The sequence below is a fragment of the Protopterus annectens genome, chromosome 4.part1, assembly GCF_019279795.1.
Source record: "Protopterus annectens isolate FY-2018-M chromosome 4.part1, PAN1.0, whole genome shotgun sequence".
Classification (NCBI taxonomy): Eukaryota; Metazoa; Chordata; order Ceratodontiformes; family Protopteridae; genus Protopterus; species Protopterus annectens.
Genome location: NC_056734.1, coordinates 633,182,409 through 633,200,087, shown reverse-complemented (window position 1 = coordinate 633,200,087; position 17,679 = coordinate 633,182,409). Strand labels below are relative to the sequence as shown.

At 35.6% G+C, this 17,679-nt stretch overlaps 1 protein-coding gene across 1 annotated transcript in view; it reads right to left on the bottom strand.

Annotated features, from left to right (window-relative positions):
- Positions 1-17,679, bottom strand: part of LOC122801260 (tenascin-N-like) — a 133,083-nt gene that overhangs the window by 13,955 nt on the left and 101,449 nt on the right. The window contains exons 11-13 of the mRNA XM_044070811.1: positions 13,685-13,942; positions 9,904-10,161; positions 4,848-5,105 (exon numbers count right to left, since the gene is read on the bottom strand). Coding sequence (XP_043926746.1) covers positions 4,848-5,105; positions 9,904-10,161; positions 13,685-13,942 — 774 coding nt within the window. The remainder of the gene's footprint in view (positions 1-4,847; positions 5,106-9,903; positions 10,162-13,684; positions 13,943-17,679) is intronic.

Below are 17,679 nucleotides of genomic sequence, written 5' to 3'. Positions count from 1 at the left end.
AATCTTAGAAAGATGCTAAATTAAAGTGGTTTGTGTTACCATGTGTTTCCTGAAAGACAGAAACTTAAAGAGCTGTCATTATTTAGTGAATTCAGTTCTCACTGATTTGCCAGAAGAGGAACAGACGAAAAGCATGAGCCAAATATTCTGTTCAAATCTGGACAGTGGAGAGCTATGGACTCAACTCCCTGAATCACAAGTGTTGGCATGGGTAGAGAAGTCAGGCTCTTGTTTGAGCCTCAGTAACAGTAACCACCAGGTATACCTAACTGGGGCATTTTACACACACACACACACACACACACACACACACACACACACACACACACACACACACACACACACACACACACACACACACACACACACAGGAGTAGCATAACTCCTGCAAATAAAAGAACAAAACTCCCTTCCTGGCATGACTCTGGCAGCACCAACAGAACAGCAGCAGTGTAACTTCTGTAACACAGAGAAATAAGAGAACAAGAACAATGGTTTAGTTAGTTTAACTTCCACATGTGAATCCACCGTTAGCATGAAAACTCCACTTCATTAATTTTTCCCAACAGGTCTTGTAGCTTTAAAAGTGGGGGAGGCTCCCCCTTCCCCTGTGTCTGTGGTTCTAGCGCCCATGGATGTACTAAAAGTGTAATTCTACATTGTAGGATAACAGCAAAACTATTTCTGTAGTTGGGAAAGTGAATTGACAAAAAAATATGTATACAGTGTATGAATGTTGTACTACCTGGCATAATATTATTGTATACCATAAAAGGCATTAAGGTTACATTACCCTTTAATGTTTAACTACCCCTCAGCATTATGACAGACGTTTGCATAGACCTAAAATGTGAAATCAACACAGTGGTCATACCTTGTGTGTGTACTGTTGTGGACATTTGACAAGGTGATGGCAGTCTTATACTTGGACTGAGACAACACATCCTTGCTTTCATTTGATGCATTTGGGTATGGGGTGTAGACTTTACAGCTTATCATCAGTGCACAGCAATCAGAGCAATCACCAGATGGTGACATACTGAGTGGGAACACTGTTCTGTCACTGGCATGATATCTGCAGTCTAGCTGTCTAGACCATACATTTAGTGTGAGTGGACTATTTCAAATTCAGGGGCTGGGGTGTGCTTGTATGGTTTGGGTCATCCAGAAGTGTACTGGCAGGCCGTATGTAAATGTTGTTGCTCATTCATGTCATGCTAAGTCTTCCAGGATGACAGTACTGCATCTCTATATGTTTTTGGGTTTTGTCACTTCTCTGAACTACATAACACTGTGTTATGTGATGCTATTATGTAGTCAATGTACAGGTGTGATTAATAGGTCTCTGAATACCATTCATGGGTCTGGTCAAGGATACTGGTTTGCTAAAATGTGGTGATGCCAAAACAAAAGAAGTGTGCACATTTAGGTTCACAGATTCAGGTGTTAACAGTAGACCATTGATCCAGAAGAACATCGATAGCCTAGCCGCAATATCCCATATTGTAAGTACCCAGTGGCATGACTAATTTATACCTAGTTTTAGGCCCCTTTCAATGACAGCTTCAGGGGCCAAACCTGGACTGTAATTGTGATTGCCCATCCATGCATCTAGATTATGCTTAAAGAGAGTCAGGGAGCTATTTTGCTTTATATCCAAAGGAAGTCTATTCTGTTAATGGGGAATTTTCTGAGATATATATAGCTATCTTGCCAGCAGGATCTATTTATGTTATGGTAGAAGATGTGTTCTCTTGAATAGTTGTTTAGGATGTTACTAGCTCTGTGAATGTGCAGCAGGTGACAGTGGACTGGATCATTTGAGGCTATGCAAGCTAGCTTACCTCTGCAGAGTCTGTAGGAAAACAGAAAAAAGACAAAGTGCTTTAAGGCTGTGTGGGTAGCTCAAAAAAGCATACACTTGATTACTGTAATGAGGAAGCAATGCAGCCTATCAAGGTCATGTGCTTAGGCAAGTACATCAATAGGGGACATTATATTCTATTAATCACTCAGTGATTAAGTTAATGCAATTGCTAACATTAGCAGATCTGCATGTCCTCTGAGCAGTCGAGTGGGCGTTTGAATAACATGCATTGAATGGGCATGCCTTTGTTGAAGGTTGGGCATCGGGCTGGCAACTCGACACCATGAAAACCAACTGCCAATCATTTGCGGACCAGAGTTCTGCTGTGGCGACCCCTAACTGGGAAAAGCCAAAAGACAAACAACAACAACAACAAGCGGATACACAACAATCAAAGGATACCTAATTCTCAGTGAAAGTGCTCAGGTCCGTAATGACTGGGTCAGTGTTGGCTAAACACATTGTGCTGGTGTTGCATTTCTTGGCATGTAGTTTTAGGCTGTGCTCCAGGTACCACTTATATGCTGCATGCTAGTCCCTCCTGAAAAATCTGGAAGTCAGACGGTGAGGTAGTGACAACTCCAAACTTGGTCAGCTAAAACTTCTTGATGTCAGCCTTAACACTGTAGAAGTAAATCAATGACAATTGGTCCTGGAAGTGATCACTGTGGGATACCACATGTAAATATGCTTTTTGAAGAGAGCATGCCTCCAAAACAATAGAGTTAGCTACACCCATTTACCAGTTTGCTATCTAGCATGTAACATATGAGTTTACAATGACAGTAGTAACCTTGAAGTGCACTTCTGAAACAGTTATGTGCACTGCATACATAGTTTCACCAAAAGACCTGCATTATCAGATATGTAGCATATCTGAAATTTATAGACATTCAAGAATGTCTAGAATTTCAAGTCTGTCAGTAACGTGGAGTCTGTTGTTTTCAAACCACATGAATATAAACATAGATTATGTGCTACATACATACATACATAGAAAAATAGCTACTATAGCTTGTCAAAATATTGGGTTATTGATGGCATGAGATTTTGGTTGCAGCACTTAATTTTTACTGCCTTAGTTAAAAAAGTAACCCTCTAACTACCTTCTGCAATATACTAGGAATGGCACTGAAAACTATATGGGGGAAATGCATAGACTGCATTTGCTTCAACTTTCAAATGCTAATCAGTGCAAACTAACTGTACTTCAGTCAAACATTCAGAAAAGATGTGAAATCTGAAAACATTTTACCACAATGAATGATAGAAAAAAGTGAGAAAAGAAATTCAGTAGGACAGAATCACTATTAGACAAATAGTTATAGGTGTGATTTCTGAAGGACAACATACAGCATCAGCTAATGAGAAAATACTTTTAGAACACTGATTAGATTCAGTTCCAGAGCTGCATGATATTTTTAGAGAAAAGATGCAAAATATTTTATTCTTTTAGAATATTTGGACATTTATTACTTAGCATGTTTCTTTGCAAGGCACAAATGTCCAAAGCAATGTAATTGCTGTAAAATGAGGGGAAAATCTGTATGATTATAAAAGTTTACCTACATCAGCGCACACACACACACACACACACACACACACACACACACACACACACACACACACACAACATGCAACAATAATAACACACCATATGAAAAATAATTGCCAGTGGAGGGAAAAAGATTTGTAGCAACACACATGAAAAATATTATTGCCTAGTCTTGAATAATTAAGCTCAGTTTTACAAAAACAAGTACATAGCAAAGTAGCTATCATTTCATTGCTAAAACGGCTCCAGGTCTGTGTGTGATAAGACAGCATCTCTAGCTGAGTAAAATCCAGTCATTCAACAAATCCAATGGCTCATGAGTGGGGGAAGGAAATACAAAAGGACAAACTGCAGCTGTAAGTTCTAAGCACTTCCTCTAACAACCCCCACTGAGAGCGTGTGCAATCTGACTTGCAGTACGCTAAAACGGCGCTTTGAAAACCTTGCCTCTGGGTGAACATTTGACTTACACAGTAATAAAATGTAAACAAACTCCTCTACCAAAAAATCTGAGATAATGCCCCTTTAATAAAGATTTATTGCACAACTGGGAGTAGGCCTACAGGAGGAAAGTACTCAGGGCAATTATTCCTTAAATTGGAGAAAAATGGTACACTGCAGTTAAGTTATTAATAAAAAATAATTCGGGTCTCTCAGGTTATTTAAATTTCACTGGATCATTTAATTGGTCTGCAGAACTCTAAAAGAAAATGCCTGAAACATATCATTGCCTGAGGCAACTATAGACAACCACTGCTGAACTTTTAAACTGTACTTCATTTATGGCACTGGCATTGGATAGTCATGACTATAAAATATACAACCTGAGGAAATGGTAGCCATTTATGACTAAATGTCTGCAGCAGACTGTGTTTCACAGTTAATGAGAATATGCTGCTAATAAACAGAAAATAGAACCAGACAATGCATTCTCAAGAATATGAATTAGATTTAAAGGGAGTGTCTACTAAAAATTTTCTACTCTAATCCGATCAACTAGAAATATAAAATCAACTATGTTTGTGTAAAGGATTTTGAACTGCAGTTTTAATTTAAATTTTGATACACTCTTTAAAATAATTGAGTATGCCTTCTAAACTTTTTCTGCAAAATTAATACCATTGACTACAAAATTACTTACTGCTGCCTTATATGAAGCTATTGGAAATATGTATCAAATACATAAACATGACTACAAAACTATAAACACCAAACTCTGCAACCTCAGAAGAATAGAGGTAATTGAATGATTACAGCTTTTGTACTGATTGACTGTCAGCATTTCAAAATCAGAGCAAAATCTGTAGTATATGATCTCTTGGGAAAATGTGGAAAAATTAATATCCTTACATCATGCACACTATATGAACCCCCATGGCAATTGACACTGAGTTTTGTGTAAAATGTAAAAGCAGAAGCACTTACTGGTAGACCCTTTCATTGATACACTGTCTCCTTCAATCGCCTCATCAAATGAATGTGCTGAAACACTGATACTGTAGTTTCCTCCTGGGATCAGTCCTGTGATGTTAACATAGTCAGTTTCTACAACCATACTCTCAGAAGAACTTCCAGTGGTATTAATGATATAGTAGCTGTGAAGTCCTACTGGAGCAGTCCATGTCAGGAACATGGATGTTGTTGTGGTATTTGTTATTGTAAGGTTCCTTGGTGTTTCAGGCTCTGAAAAAGAAAAACACACAGTTACTCATATATTTCTTGAATATTTTAGTCTAAAGTAGAAAATTAAGAAAATGGAGTAGTTGCACAGATGTCTAGTTAGGGTAAACTGTCACTGCTAAAACAGAAAAAGAAATGAACATTTTTGTTTTCAAATAACAACAAGCCTGGTCATCTACATTTAATAGCAACTACAAGATACAAACCACAGCAGCTCGAGTGCATCAGTAATCCAAGTATAATGGCAGCAAGAAATTTAAAATGAAACCTGTGACGTTATCTGATATTTCTAATATACCGTTATTCTTACTCTAGAGGTGCTATGACTAAAACCTAGTAGTATGATCATCATCAATATTTACCATAAAGCAATACCTTGGTGCATATCATTCTAGCTTTGAGTTGTTAGCTACTGAAATTGAAGTAAACTAAAGAGATTCTTCAGTTTGCCGAAACTAGTAAAAACATCAGCTTAGTAAAACTGGAGAATGCCTGGGAAAAAAACATGGAAATATTTCCTTTAAATATTTGGGGGAGAGACCTGGTCCAAAGAGCAGGGAACATAGAAATACCTCAGTTAGCTGAACAACTTGTAAATTTGTAAAAAGTGCAGTTTCTCGTGGTGGAATATTTTTAAGGATTACACATGAGCTTGCAGCCTGCTATTTTTGAAACATTAACTGGCTTCCTTTACATGAAATGCTGCCCAATAATTCAGACATTTGCCTTTTTTCTATAGAGTGGCAAGAGTATACAATCTGGGGAAGTAGAATAACAGTGTGATGATCAGGTACTACATCTTCGAAATAATATAAATTTATAATTCTTTTCTAACAGAAGAGAACATAGCTATAAATAAAACTTCATCATAAAAAGTAGTCTAACTCCAATGTTCTCTTCTTCTAAATCCTTCTGTGCAATGTAATCCTCTGTCATTAAAGTTAGTTTGTCTCACTGGTAGGAGAACAGCTAATGTTATGTAGCTCTATACTTATATCTCAACTGAAATGTTTTGATTGGTTATTTAAGAGAGATCTGAATTGTGCGAGGTTTATTCAATTTAATTTTTCTATCTGCCTCTATTTTTTAATCTTTATTGAAGTTTTACAAGTTTACTAGTTTCAGTCTCAGCTTTCATAGTCTGAGTATGAACTTCAGGACTAAACATTTAATAATAATATTATTTAAATCAGCTGAGGAACAAAGTATTATGAAATAGCAGTCATTGTTATTGTATGTATTATGCCAATAAAGTTTAGAAAATTAAATTCCAAATGCATGGTAATTTGCTAAGGAGTGACTGTGAAAGTCCCTTCCCACAGGGCTTGTTTTAAACATACAAGCCACTAGGATGATCAAACCAATATCAGTATGAGTCATTTTAAGAGGATCATAAGAAATAAGTTAATTTTAGTGTTGATTAACTCCTCATGGTATTAGATTGCAAAGACTCACTGTGTGAAACATAATTTTAGTCTTCTAGAGAGGACATGAAAACTACAAATTGTTTTAATTTCAAATCTGGATGAAGGGACATTCCTATTGTCATATAATACTGAATCTACAGAGTAAAAATAATGCTTTATTAATGATGAAATGAAATAAAAACTGAGGAATAAAAATTCCTCAGAGTAAGTAGTCTTAAAAAACAGGTAATGAAATTCAAGAAAAAAATAAAACATTTAATCCGAGAAAAGTATTTAGAGGACTTGCATAGTGTATGTGAAACTCGGAAACACTTTACAATCTGGAAATACTGAAATCTCAAATTTTAGTATCTCGAGACGAAAGTGCCGAAAGTGCACTTGAGTGAAACTGTACTTGCTCGAATTCCAAATGCCAAATCCACAGTTGTGTTGGGGCACGACGTAGGATTTACTATGTTGGTAAGATGCGGTATTCTACGGAATATGGTTTGCCTGCTGTTATGTGGATATGTATGGAGATTCAGGTAAGTGCTGTTTTTTAAAGGGTTTTGGGTAGGGGTTTGAATGTATGTGAGTGCGTTGGGAAGTTTTAGGTGTAGGTTAGGGTAGGAAGATAAGGCTGTGAGTGTGTAACTGCTGATAGTAGTGGCATTTGTAAGTATGTGATGTGTGTTTGTACAAAGGGAATTTAAAGTATGTAGTGGTGGATTTAGTGTCTTTCTCTTTTTAGCGTAACCTCAGAGTTAGTGTATATAAGTAGTGGGGGTGTGGGGGGCTTGCCCCCCTCCTTATATGTAGGTTAGATGACTGTGTTTGAGTTGTGTGTGTGTGTGTGTGTGTGTGTGTTATTGGTTTACTGTAGTGTGGGGAGGAAGGTGTGTTTATGTTTGTTTCTGTGGTGGTGAATTTTTTTTAAAGTCGCTATTTTGAATTTGACATTTTTGGGAGTTCGATACTTTGAGTGTTCGGCTTTATAGTCTCGGGATACTGAAATTTGAAATTTCAGTATTTTGAGATTATAAAGTGAATCTGTGAAAACCATATATATGGAGAAGGTCTCAGAGTTATTGAGAAATGCAGTTGTGTGAGGGAGGTGTTTTTAATAGCAAAATTAAGTGTTACCAGCTGAATTAAAGTTATCTTCAAAATTATCAAAACAAACCACTTTGAATTCCACATCAATGAGAATATGTGTGGCATAGGAAGAATTGCTTTGTTCCTGCAAAGAAGTAAACATGCATCATGTGTAATATTTTGATATGTTCAACAGATAGTCATATCTTTCAAAAAATGATTATAAAAATCTTACAGAACAAGTACACAAAGTGAAACTTCTACTGAGGAAAAGATCTGAAGAAGGTGAATTGAACATAAAGAGTGCACAATGGCAAGTATGAATCTCAGGCAGTATACAAAGGATGACTACGAAAAAGAAGAAAAATCACAAAAAGCAAGTAGAGAAAATGTATAACTTTATTTGACAAGCATAAAAGTTACACAACATTTCTCAGTTTGAGAGGTAGCTTGATGACATCACGTGACAGAAGTGAAATTAGCTGCAGTCAAGAGAACAAGCACAGTCTAATGTAAATTTTTAGTAAAATAATAATAAAGGCATATACACATTCATATTAACATATGACCTTACATATTTTAATAAAAATGCAAGCATGTGAAAATTTCCCTGTATTGGGAGAATTGAAGCTTCCAAAATGGTCAAATCAGTACAGAAACATATTATGTGTGAGTGGTACTGAAAAGATATCATAGTGCTTCAGAGGTTTAAAAAATCATAAAACGACATTATTCAAGCTGCTAATCTAGTAAAATCCAAAGTTATCAGATACGTCAGTACTGAATATCCTACCTCACTGAAAAGCTGCCAGGCAAGAGAATAATCAGAATTGTAAAATGAGAGGTCTCTAATTACCCCAAGTATTTTAAAGCATTCAGCATGACTCCTTTTTGTGCCATGGTTGAGGAACCTAGACAACTGTAGAATTACTTGTGGGTCCAAGTAAGGAGGATGGTCTCACAGACATACATTTTCGGCTTTCAAAGTTGCAGGTTATTAAGGGTTCCAAAGAGGTAGAGATAGGGACAGTTGGTAGATGGCTATAGGTTTATAGTATTTCAGGCCAGGAATAGGTCAGCCAGGCTAATCTTAAGACCTTCAGCTCCCATGCAAGGTGTCTTGTAAGATTTCAAAGTATGAATTTGTATAACTTCTGCATTGTTTATAATAGTTTATAATAATCTTGCTTCTACTGAATTGAGACAGAAAAACGAAGTGCATGCAGAAGTGGAAATAGTGGTTCAATGATGACTTATCTTTATGTAGTGATACTAAACATTAAAACTAATATGATCAAGAGAACCATGCCTAACAAAGTGAACTACAAAAAGTGAACACAAATAAAATATAATGAGAAAATGAGTTTTACATTTGCCATAATTTCCATCAATAAAGATTGTTTGCACCACAGGAAGTAGGTCTAGAGGAGGAAAGTACTTAGGGCAATTATTCCTTAAACTGGAATAAAATGGTACACTGCAGGTAAGTTATTAATTAAAAAACTAATTTGGGTCTCTCAGGTAATTTAAGCCTCACTGGATCATTTAATTGGTCTGCAGAACTCTAAAAGAAAATGGTTGAGATATATCATTGCCTGAGCCAACTATAGACAGCCACTGCTGAACTTTCAAATTGTACTTCATTTGTGACACTAGATATGGATAGTCATGAGTATAACATATACAACCTGAGGAAATGGTAGCCTTTTATGACTAAGTGTCCGTGACAGACTGTCTTTCACAGTTATCAAAAATGTGCTGCTAAGAAACAGAAAATAGATGTACACAATGCATTCTCAAAAATATGAATTAGGTTTAAAGGGATTGTCTACTAAAAATGTTATGGTCTAATCCGATCAACTAGAAATGTAAACTCAGCTATGCTTGTGCAAGGGATTTTGAACTGCAGTTTAAATTTTGATACACTCTGTAGAATAATTGAGTATGCCTTCTGGACTTTTTCTACAAAATTAATATAATTTACTACAAAATTAGGTACTGCTGCCTTATACAAAGCTACTGGAAATGTGTAACAAATACACAAACATGACTCTAAAACAATAAACACCAAACTCTGCAACCTCAGAGGAATGCAGGTAATTGAACCATTACAGCACTGTTCAGGCTAGGTCTTTTACTGATTGACAGGATTTCAAAATAAGAGCAAAATCTGTGTGCATACCAAATGATCTATTTGGAAAATGTATAAAAATGAACTCCTTATATCATTCCACACTATATGAACCACCATGGCAAGTAACCCCGAGTTTTGTGTGAAATGTAAAAGCAGAAGCACTTACTAGTAGACCCTTTCATTGATTCACTGAAAACTTCAATTGTCCCATCAAATGAATGTGCTGAAACACTGATAGTGTAGTTTCCTCCTGGGATCAGTCCTGTGATGTTAACATAATCAGTTTCTACAACCATACTCTCAGAAGAACTTCCAGTGGTATTAATGATGTAGTAGCTGTGAAGTCCTACTGGAGCAGTCCATGTCAGGAACATTGATGTTGTTGTGATATTTGTTATTGTAAGGTTCCCTGGCATTTCAGGCTCTGAAAAAGGAAAATAGACAGTTACTCATATAATTCTTCTTGAATATTTCAGTCTAAAGTAGTAAATTAAGAAAACGGAGTAGTTGCACAGATGGCTAGTTTAGGGTAAACTTGCACTGCTAAAACGGGAAAAGAAATAACAGTGTTTTCAAATAACAGCAAGCTGGTTCATCTAGATTTAATAGTAACTACAAGATACAAACCACAGCAGCTCGAGTGCATCAGTAATCCAAGTATAATAGTGGCAAGAAATTTTAAAATGAAACCTGTGACATTATGTGATATTTGTAATATACTGTTATTCTTACTCTAGAGATGTTATGTCTAAAACCTAGTAGTATCATCATCATCAATATTTACCATAAAGCAATACCTTGGTCCATATCATTCAAGCTATGAGTTGTTAGCTACTGACATTGACGTAAACCAAAGAGATTCTTCAGTTTGCTGAAACTAGTAAAAGCATCAGCTTACTAAAACTGGAGAATAGCTGGGAAAAACATGGAAATATTTCCTTTAAATATTTGCTTTGTTAACTGGGAGAGAGACCTGCTCTAAAGAGCAGGGAACAAAGAAATACATGAATTAGCTGAACAACTTGTAAGTTTGCATAAAGTGTTGTTTCTCCTGATGGAATATTTTTAAGGATTATGCAGCCTGCTATTTTTGAAACATTAACTGGTTTCCTTTTCAGGAAATGCTGTCCAATAATGCATACATTTGCCTTTTTTCCATAGAGTGGCAAGACTATACAATCAGAGGAAGCAGGATAACAGTGTGAGGATCAGGTACTGCTTCTTCTAAATCATTTCTATTTATAATTCTTTCTGATAATATATGGAGTTAGACTACTGTTTATCATGAAGTTTTATTTATAGCTATATTCTCTTCTTATAAATCATTCTTTGCAATGTAATCCACTGTCATTAAAGTTACTTTGTGTCTTTGGTAGGAGAACAGATACTGTTATATTGCTCTATCCTTATAACTCAATCAAAATGTTTGGACTGGATATTTAAGAGAGATCTGAGTTGTGTGGGGTTTATATAATTTAGTTTTTCTATTATTTTCCACATCTCTAGTAATTTGAAAGTATCTTTCCTCCTAATGCATTCATCATCAGGACACTTCAATCTTCATTGATGTTTTACAGGTTTACTAGTTTCAGTCGCAGGTTTCATACTCTGAGTATGTACTTCAGGGCTAAACATTTAACAATAAATATTTGTTAAATCAACTGTGGAACAAAGTATTATGAAATAGCAGTCATTGTTTTTATTTGCGGTATGGAAATAAAGTTTAGAAAATTAAATTCCAAATGCATAGTAATTTGCTCAGGAGTGACTGTGAAAGTATCCTTCCAATAGGGCTCATTTTCAACATACAAGGCCCTGGGAGGATCAAACTAATACCAGCATGAACCATTTTAAGAAGATCATAAGAAATAAGTTAATTTGTGCTGATTAACTCCTTGTGGTATTACATTGCAAAGGCTCACTTTGTGAAACAGCAGTTTTAGTCTTCTAGAGAGGACATGAAGACTGCAAACTGTTTTCATTTAAAATATGGATGAAGGAGCATTCCTGTTGTCAAATAACACTGACTGCATAGTGCATAAATAATGCTTCATTAATGAGGAAATGAAATAAAAACTGAGGAATAAAAATTCTTCAGAGTAAGTAGTTTTAAAAACAGGTTGTGAAATTCAAGAAAAAACTAAAAAAAATAATCTGAAAAAAGTATTTACAGGACTTGCATAGTGTGAGTGAAAACCATATATATGGAGAAGCTCTCAGAGTTATTCAGAAATGCAGTTGTGTGAGGCAGGTGCTTTTAATACCAAAATGAAGTGTTACCAGGTGAATTAAAGTTACCTTCAAATTTATCAGAACAAACCACTTTGAATTCCACATCAATGAGAATATGTGTGGTATCAGAAGAATTGCTTTGTTTCTCCAAAGTAGTAAACATGCATCATGTGTAATAAGTTGATATGTTCAACAGGCAGGCATATCTTTCAAAATATGATTATAATATGTTACAGAAGATGTACACAAAGGGAAACTTCGACTGAATAAAAGATCTGAAGAAGGTAAATTGAAGATAAAGAGTGCCTGATGGTAAGTATGAATCTCAGGCAGTATACAAAGGATGAATACGAAAAAGAAGAAGAATCACGAAAGAGAGTGGCGAGTACAGAAAATGTATAGCATTATTTCACAAGCATAAAAGTTACACAGCATTTCTCAGTTTGAGAAACAGCTTGATGACATCACATATGACAGAAGTGAAATTAGCAGGAGTTATGAGAAAAAGCACAGTCTAATACAAATTTTTAGTAAAATAAAAAAAAGGTATATACACATCCATATTACCATATGACTTTAAATGTTTTATTAAAAAAGCAAGCATCTGAAAATGTTCCTATATTGAGAGAATTAAAAATCCCCAAATTGTCAAAACAGTATGGAAAAATATTATGTGTGATTGGTACTGAGAAGATATCACAGTGCTTCAGAGGTTCAAAAAATCATAAAATGACATTATTCAAGCTGCTAATCTAGTTAAATCCAAAGTTATCAGATACGTCAGTACTGAAGATCCTACCTCACTGAAAAGCTGTCAGGCAAGAGAATAATTAGAATTGTAAAATGAGAGGTCCCTAATTACCCCAAGCATTTTAAAGCATTCTGCATGACTCCTTTGTGTGCAATGGTTGAGGAACCTGGATAACCGTAGAATTTCTTGTGGGTCCAAGTAAGGAGGATGGTCTCACAGAGTGCTTATAGGACTAAATGGCATACATTTTCAGGTCTATATTACCAGATCAAAAACTATTTCAGCGAACACCACAAGACTGACACGTATAGCGTAAACTGCAAATACACCAAACCCCCTAAACCACGAAATTTCAAATCTCGAATCATCATAGTCGGCCAACACCATCGCGTACTACATACTACATATCCGAACATATTAAATAAAACACATACATACATACACTAACCAAACCTTACTTTTAATCCTACACTAAACCTTACATACATTACTATCTATGCAATTACCTTAACCCGCACCCTAACCCTGAGGTCCGTAACTATCGCACACTTACCTTACGGAGCTATACTGCAGATGGGCCAACCATGACACTTTGACATTACATGTTTCTTGGTTTTAAATGTTCACCGTTACCATGGTTCACGCTATATGTGTCGGTCTTGTGGTGTTCGCTGAAACGGGTTTTCAATCTGGTAATATAGACCCACATTTTCAGCTTTCAAAGCTGCAGGTTGTTAAGGGTCCCAAAGCAGTAGAGATAGGGACAATTGGTAGATGGCTACAAGTTTATAGTATTTCAGGCCATGAATAGATCAGCCAGACTAGTCTTAAGACCTTCATCTACCATGCACGGAGCCTAGTACGATCTGAAAGTATGAATTTGCAGAACTTCTGCATTGTCAATTATTGTTTATAATAAGCTTGCTTTTACTGAATTGTAAAATGTAAAAGCAGAAGCACTTACTGGTAGACCCTTTCATTGATACACTGTCTCCTTCAATCGTCCCATCAAATGAATGTGCTGAAACACTGATACTGTAGTTTCCTCCTGGGATCAGCCCTGTGATGTTAACATAGTCAGTTTCTACAACCATACTCTCAGAAGAACTTCCAGTGATATTAATGATGTAGTAGCTGTGAAGTCCTACTGGAGCAGTCCATGTCAGGAACATTGATGTTGTTGTGGTATTTGTTATTGTAAGGTTCCTTGGTGTTTCAGGCTCTGAAAAAGAAAAACACACAGTTACTCATATATTTCTTGAATATTTTAGTCTAAAGTAGAAAATTAAGAAAATGGAGTAGTTGCACAGATGTCTAGTTAGGGTAAGCTGTCACTGCTAAAACAGAAAAAGAAATGAACATTTTTATTTTCAAATAACAACAAGCCTGGTCATCTACATTTAATAGCAACTACAAGATACAAACCACAGCAGCTCGAGTGCATCAGTAATCCAAGTATAATGGCAGCAAGAAATTTAAAATGAAACCTGTGACGTTATCTGATATTTCTAATATACCGTTATTCTTACTCTAGAGGTGCTATGACTAAAACCTAGTAGTATGATCATCATCAATATTTACCATAAAGCAATACCTTGGTGCATATCATTCTAGCTTTGAGTTGTTAGCTACTGAAATTGAAGTAAACTAAAGAGATTCTTCAGTTTGCCGAAACTAGTAAAAACATCAGCTTAGTAAAACTGGAGAATGCCTGGGAAAAACATGGAAATATTTCCTTTAAATATTTGGGGGAGAGACCTGGTCCAAAGAGCAGTGAACATAGAAATACCTCAGTTAGCTGAACAACTTGTAAATTTGTAAAAAGTGCAGTTTCTTGTGGTGGAATATTTTTAAGGATTACACATGAGCTTGCAGCCTGCTATTTTTGAAACATTAACTGGCTTCCTTTACATGAAATGCTGCCCAATAATTCAGACATTTGCCTTTTTTCTATAGAGTGGCAAGAGTATACAATCTGGGGAAGCAGAATAACAGTGTGACGATCAGGTACTGCTTCTTCGAAATAATATGAATTTATAATTCTTTTCTGACAGAAGAGAACATAGCTATAAATAAAACTTCATCATAAAAAGTAGTCTAACTCCAATGTTCTCTTCTTCTAAATCCTTCTGTGCAATGTAATCCTCTGTCATTAAAGTTAGTTTGTCTCACTGGTAGGAGAACAGCTAATGTTATGTAGCTCTATACTTATATTTCAACTGAAATGTTTTGATTGGTTATTTAAGAGAGATCTGAATTGTGCGAGGTTTATTCAATTTAATTTTTCTATCTGCCTCTATTTTTTAATCTTTATTTAAGTTTTACAAGTTTACTAGTTTCAGTCTCAGCTTTCATACTCTGAGTATGAACTTCAGGACTAAACATTTAATAATAATAATATTTAAATCAGCTGAGGAACAAAGTATTATGAAATAGCAGTCATTGTTATTGTATGTATTATGCCAATAAAGTTTAGAAAATTAAATTCCAAATGCATGGTAATTTGCTAAGGAGTGACTGTGAAAGTCCCTTCCCACAGGGCTTGTTTTAAACATACAAGCCACTAGGATGATCAAACCAATATCAGTATGAGTCATTTTAAGAGGATCATAAGAAATAAGTTAATTTTAGTGTTGATTAACTCCTCATGGTATTAGATTGCAAAGACTCACTGTGTGAAACATAATTTTAGTCTTCTAGAGAGGACATGAAAACTACAAATTGTTTTAATTTCAAATCTGGATGAAGGAACATTCCTATTGTCATATAATACTGAATCTACAGAGTAAAAATAATGCTTTATTACTGATGAAATGAAATAAAAACTGAGGAATAAAAATTCCTCAGAGTAAGTAGTCTTAAAAAACAGGTAATGAAATTCAAGAAAAAATAAAACATTTAATCTGAGAAAAGTATTTAGAGGACTTGCATAGTGTATGTGAAACTCGGAAACACTTTACAATCTGGAAATACTGAAATCTCAAATTTCAGTATCTCGAGATGAAAGTGCCCTTGAGTGAAACTGTACTTGCTCGAATTCCAAATACCAAATCCACAGTTGTGTTGGGGCACGACGTAGGATTTACTATGTTGGTAAGATGCGGTATTCTACGGAATATGGTTTGCCTGCTGTTATGTGGATATGTATGGAGATTCAGGTAAGTGCTGTTTTTTAAAGGGTTTTGGGTAGGGGTTTGAATGTATGTGAGTGAGTTGGGAAGTTTTAGGTGTAGGTTAGGGTAGGAAGATAAGGCTGTGAGTGTGTAACTGCTGATAGTAGTGGCGTTTGTAAGTATGTGATGTGTGTTTGTACAAAGGGAATTTAGAGTATTTAGTGGTGGATTTAGTGTCTTTGTCTTTTTAGCGTAACCTCAGAGTTAGTGTATATAAGTAGTGGGGGTGTGGGGGGTGCATCCCCCCATATGGGGGTGCAGGGGGGCTTGCCCCCCTCCTTATATGTAGGTTAGATGACTGTGTTTGAGTTGTGTGTGTGTGTGTGTGTGTGTGTGTGTGTTATTCGTTTACTGTAGTGTGGGGAGGAAGGTGTGTTTATGTTTGTTTCTGTGGTGGTGAATTTTTTTTAAAGTCGCTATTTTGAATTTGACATTTTTGGGAGTTCGATACTTTGAGTGTTCAGCTTTATAGTCTCGGGATACTGAAATTTGAAATTTCAGTATTTTGAGATTATAAAGTGAATCTGTGAAAACCATATATATGGAGAAGGTCTCAGAGTGATTGAGAAATGCAGTTGTGTGAGGGAGGTGTTTTTAATAGCAAAATTAAGTGTTACCAGCTGAATTAAAGTTATCTTCAAAATTATCAAAACAAACCACTTTGAATTCCACATCAATGAGAATATGTGTGGCATAGGAAGAATTGCTTTGTTCCTGCAAAGAAGTAAACATGCATCATGTGTAATATATTGATATGTTCAACAGGTAGTCATATCTTTCAAAAAATGATTATAAAAATCTTACAGAACAAGTACACAAAGTGAAACTTCTACTGAGGAAAAGATCTGAAGAAGGTGAATTGAACATAAAGAGTGCACAATGGCAAGTATGAATCTCAGGCAGTACACAAAGGATGACTACGAAAAAGAAGAAGAATCACAAAAAAGAGTGGCAAGTAGAGAAAATGTATAACTTTATTTGACAAGCATAAAAGTTACACAGCATTTCTCAGTTTGAGAGGTAGCTTGATGACATCACGTGACAGAAGTGAAATTAGCTGCAGTCAAGAGAACAAGCACAGTCTAATGTAAATTTTTAGTAAAATAATAATAAAGGCATATACACATTCATATTAACATATGACCTTACATATTTTAATAAAAATGCAAGCATCTGAAAATTTCCCTGTATTGGGAGAATTGAAGCTTCCAAAATGGTCAAATCAGTACAGAAACATATTATGTGCGAGTGGTACTGAAAAGATATCATAGTGCTCCAGAGGTTTAAAAAATCATAAAACGACATTATTCAAGCTGCTAATCTAGTAAAATCCAAAGTTATCAGATACGTCAGTACTGAATATCCTACCTCACTGAAAAGCTGCCAGGCAAGAGAATAATCAGAATTGTAAAATGAGAGGTCCCTAATTACCCCAAGCATTTTAAAGCATTCTGCATGACTACTTTTTGTGCCATGGTTGAGGAACCTAGACAACTGTAGAATTACTTGTGGGTCCAAGTAAGGAGGATGGACTCACAGAGTACTTATCGGATTAAATGACATACATTTTCGGCTTTCAAAGTTGCAGGTTATTAAGGGTTCCAAAGAGGTAGAGATAGGGACAGTTGGTAGATGGCTATAGGTTTATAGTATTTCAGGTCAGGAATAGGTCAGCCAGGCTAGTCTTAAGACCTTCAGCTCTCATGCAAGGTGTCTTGTAAGATTTCAAAGTATGAATTTGTATAACTGCATTGTTTATAATAGTTTATAATAATCTTGCTTCTAC